Genomic DNA, 9,481 nt, shown 5'->3' on the forward strand with positions numbered 1-9,481 from the left:
GGGGGGGGGGGGGTACCAACTTAGGAAGTATCTTAAGTAGTTCTATAACTTTTAGGCTGTCATTCATACCATTGTGAAAACCTTATCTCCAGACAATCGTGTTGCACAAGACTGGTGGACATTTTTTTAGAAAGTGAGATCAGGATTTGTATTAAACCCTTGACACAGCTACCCCACAGGAGGAGTACATACTACGCTTGGTTACGTGCTGCCTTTACCAAGTGGGGAAGGTATTCAGTTAAATGTCCCATCAGTCAGGCATATGCCAAAGGCCTACATCTTATTCAAGTTTTAAACCTCTAATTGGTAACGTTTAAAAGGCGTTTAAGAGTGCCCTTTCTTCTCCCTTTTCTCATTTCCCATTTAATGTGTTGTGTCAAAGTCTATTACCTCAGTTGGACGTTTCTGTCCCTTAAGTTGAAAAAAGGGGAAGGGAGGAGGGGGTGAGAGAGAGAGAGAGAGAGAGGTGTGGGGGGGGGGTGTAGGGGGTAAGCCATCAGCTGAGGTTTGCCAGGCAGGTCGATAAAGCTTTTAGATTTGGAGATGTTTTCAGGGGGAGCCCATTTCCTGCGGCTAAGAGTTGTTAATGGAGCTTAAGGAATTATCTTATGACTCTCTGTTTGAGAGCAGTTTATTCCAGCCCGGGCCCTGCTCCTGTGTCGGAGTGGCTGAATATGCTGCTGTCAAACCCGCTTAATGAAAAGTAACGCGTCGCTGATTACAGTTTTATTTGGTCTCTATGTAAAAAGCTCCTGTTAATTTACCATCTCGCTCCCTCTGTGTGTTCGTATTTGACACGGCTGAATGGTTTAGTTATAGCTGGCTCCTCTCTCTCTCTCTCTCTCTCTCTCTCTCTCTTCCTTCATGTCTCTTTCTCTCAAATAAAAAGCCACTTGGTTCGGAGGTCTAATAAAATCTGTCTTCATGCTAAATTAATTAAACGTCGAGACTATATTGTCTTATCAGTAGGGACTTTTACTCTGGCCTAATTTTTCTATCAGTGGCTATGAAAAATTAAATACACAATTTTGCATGTAGGTTAATAAAAAAGCCCTGCATCAAGTGAAATATGAACACAAAATATCTCTATAAAAATAATTACCCATTAACCCTGCATACACCTGTCAGATATCTATTTCCTGACAGCATTTATGTCTTACCCCGAATTTATTTTGCGGTCATGTCAACTTTGCTCTCGAAATGCTGCAGGCAAGGTTTTCCGACCTATGAAAGCAAATGAAAACATACATCCTGACTCCGATATATGGAAAATCTCTTTTGTCCACTATAGCACTTTCATCCAAGGGGGGAAGATCTCAATCGTTTGTGCTTTTTCCCATTAAAATTCATCACTGAAGCCTACCCCCCACCTCCCCCCACCTCCCCTTCTCACAGGACATACAGTCCCCCGAGAGCTCCACTTTCGCCATTACTGTCAAGTACCCTTGACTCCTTTCTTTTTGCCCTTTTATCTACAACAACTAATTCGAGTTCCTTTGCCCTTTTCACTTTTAGACGACGTGAGTGCCTCTCTAGTAAAGCCCTTTCACTTTTCAGAAGAGGAACCAGCATCCAAGCTTTTTTTTTCTTCCTTTTTTTCTGTGGGCCTCGTCTCTTGGAAATTGAAGGGTTAGTGTGTCAAAACGAAAACTCCTCACTTCAAATTATTTCGCAGGGCCTCCGTTTTGAACCCATTAATGGACGTATGGCGAATAACTTACCCTTTTTGACAGCTGCATCATGGACGATGTTGAGATGTTTCGATAATATTATCAGAGAGCAGAGAGGGGAAATCAATAGCCTGACATGAAATATGACTGCGAACATCCCAATTACAGCCTGTTTAGAAGGAATTAATGAGGCAGATCTTAGATACTGATATTGTTCTGTCTTGAGGGTTGAGGTGCCTCATTTCTGGCTGTCATTGAATGAGAGTGAATGTTTTCTTTCTTTTTTCTTTTAGAAATATAACACAGGGCCTTAACTACATAACTTAGCGTATGTATTAAGGGGTGAAGAATGAGTTGGAATGATGATTGTGAATGATGAAAGTTATATATTTAACACTAGATTGCATTTAAAAAAGGTCTTCTTTGCTCAGTCATCTAGTAGGCCCCATGATGTCCTAGTCGTTTTAAGAAAACCCCCCACAGAAAAAAACCGAATGCAAAAGATAAATCAAGGAAGAAAAGGCCCATGGCGTTATTTTTCAGCACCATGGACAGCAACTCTCACATTAAACCAACATCACAAGCGCTCCTCAGAAACCGACTGCTTTTATTTTCAGTGAACAAAGTTGAAACGCTCTCATCCACTTCCTATAGGAGAGCTGTGCATTTGTGAGACTTTTTTTTTCATTTAATAGTGATACTCAACTGCTGATACCTAAATAATATTCAATTACATTTGCATGCGCATAGTAAAGAAAAGTAAAAAATAAATCATGTAAACCATAGGCCTATTTTTTCCCCCAAGATGTAAACTTGTTATACAGTTCGATAGGTTTTGTGCGTGCGTTGAATCAAATAAGCCAAACCGATCCGAATGTTTCACTTGTGTAACGCCAATGTAACAGCTATAGCCTACCATTGCTTTAAAAAACGAATAAAACATAATGAGGGGAACATGAAGACGAAGTATGCTTTTCCATCCGACTCTCAGCCAGTCACAAAAGTCTGTGTCTTTAAGCAACAAAAAGGGTCATTTGGTTTTGTTAGGAACAGAACAGTTTGTTGATAGTTTTTGGGAAACTCATGGCACTGTCTTTGGAGGAGTCTTGATGCTGCTGCAAGGCCGCCGCGCTCCTCTCCGCCTCCAGAATGGCGCCTTTGGTGTTCGTGGTCCAAGAGACGGTGGTGTTGGTCAGAGCCTGGCTCAAAGTGCTGTGCCTGAACAATGGGTCGTGGAAAACCCCGTCCACCCAGTTTCTCAGGGTCGTGACCGGCGAGTCCTGCCTGTTGTCCAGGCCGGCCACGGGTGAGGTAGCGGCTGGGGACGGGGTGAGGGAGGAGGGCGGCGGCTGGCACCTCAGCATACAGGACGGGTACTCAGTCTGGTTCAGGGACGTCGCAGTCTGGGCCAAAGACCAGATCCGAGGTTTGCCGTCTAATATCTGGTGCCCTTGTTGCTGCTGTTGTTGCTGCTGGTTATAGCACGCCTTTGCCTGCTGTCTGCTGTCCGGTTGGAAATCCTCCGGGTTCGTTTTGAGACAACTTTTGCTCAAGTCCTGCTCACCCCCGAGGGAGACGGGGATGGAGATTTTCAGAGACGAGTCCTTGATGAGGTGTTCAGTGGGGCAGTCGGTCGTTGTTGTCATGTGTGTGTTCATGTGGTATCGGTGCTTGAGCTCACACTCCGAGCTCTCAGACTCCAGCGTGTCGAAATCGTCCAAGTCGCTCAACTGGAGGTCCTTATCAGCCCGACTTCGGGTCTCTAGGAAAAAAAACGATAAGGAGACAACAGACTTGTCAGTAAAAGAAATAGTGTCATACCAGGCGACATCAGATCTGATCCGGAACAGTCGCTCTCTAATCAATTGAACCTGCAGTCACACTTATTACACTAATTTATAACAGTCATAACACACATGATCAAAACTGTTTTATAATCATCAGTTATACTTTCTGAAATGTACAGCTAGTTTAGTGAATTCAGGCATAATTCAGTTAATTCATTCACTGCATTAGTGGATTAGGCCTGTCAGAAATATTAACAAGATTTAACGAATAATTTGACTAAACTGAGTTAATGACTCTTATATGTGAAACTGACTGAGGCCTGTCCAATTAAGTAAAATAAAAAATCGTTATGTTAACCGAAGTCTCATACCAGGCCTGTACACAAAACTTCAACTGCTGATGCTGTTCATTCTTGAAAATCTAATTGTTTCTAACACAGTTCATATTACAGGAATAATCGTTCAACAAAACAATTTGCAAGGTCTGATAATCATTTGTTTCTATCACTATGATATATTGTTCAGCAATAATTAGGTTACAGTATCAAATAAGTACAGTTTTTGTTCAATTCTAAGATAAAATAATATAAAGTGTGAGACATAAGGTGTCAGAGAATCAAACTCCTTATGCTGATTTGCATTTTTTTATACTAAAATGTTATTCTAATTTACATTCTGAGCAAAATAAAAATGTCAGTGTGGTAAAGTTATCTAGTGTGTGTATAGTATATAGCTTATGATACCGCAGGTTCAAGTTATATGGCTACATGTACAGTGGTTCAGTGTTTTTTTCTTCCTAGTTGTTCTTAATCTTAATTCCCATTATCATTGCAGTCATCATCATCATGATTCATTCAAAGTGTGCAGTATTTTGGTAAACTCTGGTTGTTCTTAAATGTGCTCTATGAATGAACTTGCTTTAAAGCAAAAAAAAAATCACACTTCAGTGAGGAATGTTCCAAACAAATGCACCTTTCTGCAACTAACTGCAATGTAACAATGCATTTTTTAGAGATGTCATGAATGCTGTTTTTTAAACAGGCTGTTGAGACAAAAGACAGCTGTTATGCTCTGCCAAACAGTTCAAGCATATAGCTTTACAGGTATTAATTAATTTCTGCAGAGCAACAAAACAATGTGACACTGACCATCTTCATTGTTTTCGCTTTTTATCTGCTCCTCCTGAGATCCGTCCTCATCCTCGTCATATCTCTTCTCCTCTGAGCCCTTGTTTCTGGGCGGCCATGTCATCTTGTTTTCCTTCTTGAGCCTCCTCCTGGCATTGGCGAACCAGGTGGACACCTGTGTCAGGGTCATCTTGGTGATGATGGCCAGCATGATCTTCTCGCCCTTAGTTGGGTACGGGTTCTTTCTGTGTTCCTGCAGCCAGGCCTTTAGTGTGCTAGTCGTCTCACGCGTGGCGTTCTTCCGCCTTGTTCCTCCATCCATGGAACCATATCTGTTAATTGAGATGAACACAATGATAATGAGATGGTAAATATAGTATGTGATGCTTGTTGCATGACAATTTCTGATGTGTTGCCCTGGCAACGTATTTTTTGTAAACAATGATAGGCCAATCTGTTTCATGGAGTCTTCTTGAAATGTGTCTACTGCATACAGCTTTATAACCCTAACCATTGCATACATATAATGGCTATTATTGCATAAAGACTAATATATAAACACATATTAGTTAAGAGACATGATTTAAAAACTATAATGGAGGGGAAGGTAAGGGGAAAACACTATCTTTTACACATTGTCACTAAATAAAATGCAAAAAAAAAAACATTCAGAAAATTGTTAACTAGCAAGCCATATTAATATAATTGTCTATAAACAGAGGACAGCATTGGACCTGTGTGTGTCCAGTCTCCAGTAACTGACAAGATAGAAGACTGCGTGACTTTCTTGAAACCCTTCCAACAACCCAAAGCCCTCTGAAAAGTATCAACACTGATAAGTAAATTTGGAAACCAGGTTCTTTGGAAATGTTCAAATTTTCCTACCAAGTAAGATGTTTTACCCGTAATAATGCCTGGTGTATGGCATTGTATAGAAGTCTTCTAAGTGCAGCATACGACTCCCTCCCTACCCTATCCTCTCACACAAATATCAACCATAGACCTACATTTAAAATGCACAGTGTTGATTTTCAGTCAGCAGTGAGCTGTAAAAGTCCTCTCAGGGGAGGCTTTTATGAGGCCTTTATTGCTCTGTATAGCTTAGTGCAGGTCAAGCACTGCTAAGGGAATCAAAAGGAGAGGAACGCTGCACTTTTCTTTACCCTGTGTTGTTCCCTCACAGATAAAATAGACTGTAAAATTGCTTTATTGAGTGTAATGATGGGCCCTCAGGTAAAAAGGCGGGCTCAGATAGAGTGGCACTGCTGTAGGCCTGCTTGTTTATCTGAGTACCACTAATTCTGTTATGCCTTTGACTTGCCCTGGCCCTTTGTTGTATGTGCGCTCCTTAGGATTCATGCTGACACCTTTTGCACTTCATATTGAATATAGAGCGACTTCTGAAAAGGCCAGCTCATGAACTTTGGGTTATGTGAACTCTCAGTGTGCAGTAGGGCTAATCTATGTGACACTTTGTAGATCAATTAACACACAGTGCCATAAAACACAAGGATGTTTCCGATGCTGCACTGTGCAACTGCCTTAGCCCTGGCCTCTTTAAAGTTTTGGTCTCTATCCAAAGGGCGTGCTGATCACAATTTACAAAATCATTTATTGTTATCACTCAGGTCCTACATTTTAAGCACATCCTAGACTTATTTTAGATGTCATCTGATTATTGAGAAGACCTTTCCATATGGCAGGCATGCTCTTCACAGACCTGAAGAGGCCTTTTGTCTTGCTCAAAGGGGCATGGGTCTTCTCATGCACATCACCCCCATCAGGAAAGAAATGTGTAATGAGATGAAGGTGATAACCCTGTGTTGTTAGATGTGATGAGAATGGCCTTGACCTCACACAGCATGATTGATTTAAACCCTACACTAACACAGTACTTGTGCAGAGTTTCCTAAATGTTAATCATATCCTGTGTTTGTTTAAAACATTTGACATAAACTTGCATAAATATGTGACAGTGAACATACTGCACAGTAGTATAGTATAGTAATATCATTCATCGGTCACTCGAAGAGGTCTCATGTTTTCATTGATAACCAAGCATATTAACATGAGAAATATCAACCACTCTCCTATTATGATAGAAGCAACAAACCTGTCATATTGATACTGTCCCAGTGTAGGATCATACGGATAGTAGGCTGTTGCCTGGGTTATTCCCGCATGCGCAGAAGCTGTGGCATCTTTAGTATCGAATGTACCCTGCAATAATACACAAAGACAATTATTTAAAAGAGTGAAACAAAGGAAGTACAGTACATTAAGTCACCTGATGCTGAATAAATATTGTATATCAGTAATACAGGTTTGTAATGGCAGTCATTTAAAGTTGTTGAGTATGTAATTCATTGGGGCGATTGACAAAGGCTAATTGTGTGAGATATGGTAAAACTAGTTAAGATTAATTGCCCATGGTACGCTTTCTATTCAAATACATATGTTAACATGGTTACTGAAATTACAAAACCCTTTGTTTAAGCTTAAAGAATTTCCACATAGAGGTTCATTTCAGGTTTTTTAGAAAAGAAGATGAAAGTAAAATAAAAGGAAAGACTGTTCTGTAGGTTTGCATGTGTCCAGTGCTGAGTTCATGGGCAAATATCTGTGAGAGTGCTCCAAGACCAGCATAAGAACTGATTCCATTATTGGAGCAAATCATCATTAATGGGACACAAATGCTGCTCTGATTGCCTTTCTAATCACAACATTCCCAAATAATCTAAGAATTTAATGTATTTTAACACTAAAACAACTGGAACAGACTACATTATTGGATATATTAGGCCCAGGTATTCCTGTTGGGGCTCTGTTTTAAAAACGTTACAAAATTCATTTGAACCATTTTATCAGACTCTTCAAATAGTAGAAGTTTGTCTCTTTGTAAAATGTAACTTGTTTCCAATGCAAAGTAGCTTGCATGGGCAGCAGTGGGGTGATATAACTTTTAATCTACCTTGTTTTATGAAAATAATTTGAACTTTTACACAAGAGAAAGTAATACCCTGAAACAATTCAGACTTCATAATAAATGCTGAAAAGGTAACTTATTATTATTTATCATAGAAAAGTAGTCTCAGTATGCACAATGCTGATATTTTGCGATTGTGTATGCAGTAAAAAGAGGAGAGGTAAGCTTGGCTCAAGTCTCAGCACCCTGCGGCTTCATTAATCACTGCCTAGAGGGATCAAATGAAGGGCTTACCAGCGAGTAGAAAGCCGAGGCGTCCGTGCCGTATGTAACATAATTCCCATATCCTTGACCGCTGGTGTAGGGGCTCCCGTACACGCCCAGCGCGGCGGCTGAACTCAGTTCATGTCTCGCCGTTGCCAGCAGCCGGCTCTCGTACACTGGGCAGTAGACTGGTGTCTGCCCGGACGCCGCTACTCCAGAGTCGGCTATAGATCTGCCGGTGGACTCGCAGCAAGTGGTCAGAGAGTTGGTTGTCATCAGGAACTGGGTGGAGACCGACAGAGATATAAAATAAGTAAATTCCTTATTTAAACTAATGTTCACCTTATGCACTCTGAGCTCAAAGTTTAAAACTTTTTTTTTTCATTTTTAATGTGAAGAAAAAGACCGGCTCAGTGAATTAACTTGTCTGAGTTAATTCACTGAGAGGTGTTTGACAAAAAGGTGTTTGACAAAAAAAAGATTTTTGGCTTTGAAATAAAGTGAACTCTGTTTTTTTCTGAATGTCAGTCTTTAAAAACTTAAATACAACATTAAATGATTGTAAAGACTGACATTTGATGATGGGTGATGTTTGACATTCTTCTGATAATGTGCGCGTAAAATGTGTCGTCTATTAGCCATGATCCAAATGAAACACACAAGGAAGCGTAACAAACAGATACAACATGTTTTCCCAACATCGCTCAGTTATCCACAAAGTAATGCCCAAATGATTTTTTATGGCTCAAAGCCAAAACAAAACAGCAGCTGGGTTATGGCTCAAACACACGCAGCGAGTGCAGAACAAGTTGGCATGTGTGCTCCGGCTCAGATAAACATATGGTTGACATTACAGAACGGCTATTATCTTGCAGATATCAGTGAACGGGAGGTCGGGGGTCTCGCTGGTTTCTGGTTACCCTCTTCTTACTTTTTTTCTATCGCTGCTGAAACACAGGTATCACTGGCTGTAACGCAATGCCTTTCCGATATCCAAAAGGACTGCGAGAGCGTCCCTGATTCTTAGCCAAAGTGCGTAAAAGGATCAAGCTTAAATCGATGAGATAATCAATCGCTGCAATATCAAAAGCAAAACAGTCTATTCACTGAGAAAAAGCAGTTACGTGAACTTACTTGTGGAGCAGACGAATAGGGATATCCAAATTGTGGATATGACATGGTAGAGAGGTCCCCCAATATCCAGAAATAAAGCGAGACTGAAGGTCTCCACTCTAACACAGGCTGCGGCTCTGTTTGACTGTACCAATTGATCGGTAAGCACTGGCTCCTCGGATGCTTATAGGGCGAAGCAGACTAGCATGTTTAATTTGTGTAAAATGCCCCCCACTCGACCGCCTTCCAAAGGGTAAAAAAATGTTTTAAAAAAATAAATAAATGAAAAAAAATTTTTATAGTTCCTTTCTTTTTAAAAGTCTCAGAAATAAATAAACGGATTAAGGTGACACATGCTATCTTTGCCTATAATAATCACTTTGTTGTCAGATACATATTTTTGCCTTATAAAAAAGTAGTATAAAAGACGTCAGCAGCAGAGGCAGGTTGTTTTAAACGGCGGTGACTCTGACGTCAGAAGTTTCCCACTCTAAAAATGACCAGACTGTAACTTTAATATGCATTTCCTTTCTCAGGATGACGACAAAAGCAGAAAGAAACATTTCAAGAAGAAATTATTTGAGAGGGGAAAAG

The 9,481-nt window shown here is 40.5% G+C and overlaps 1 protein-coding gene across 1 annotated transcript; it reads right to left on the minus strand.

Annotated features, from left to right (window-relative positions):
- Window positions 1-2,713: 2,713 nt before the first annotated feature.
- irx4a (iroquois homeobox 4a) lies at window positions 2,714-8,953 on the minus strand. Its single transcript, XM_053327146.1, has 5 exons — window positions 8,909-8,953; window positions 7,805-8,056; window positions 6,698-6,804; window positions 4,606-4,916; window positions 2,714-3,432 (listed from the first exon to the last, which is right to left on the minus strand). Exons 1-5 carry the CDS (start codon window positions 8,951-8,953, stop codon window positions 2,714-2,716), a joined length of 1,434 nt encoding a protein of 477 aa, XP_053183121.1.
- Between the last annotated feature and the right edge of the window lie 528 nt (window positions 8,954-9,481).

Source organism: Scomber japonicus, chromosome 10, assembly GCF_027409825.1.
Source record: "Scomber japonicus isolate fScoJap1 chromosome 10, fScoJap1.pri, whole genome shotgun sequence".
NCBI lineage: Eukaryota > Metazoa > Chordata > Actinopteri > Scombriformes > Scombridae > Scomber > Scomber japonicus.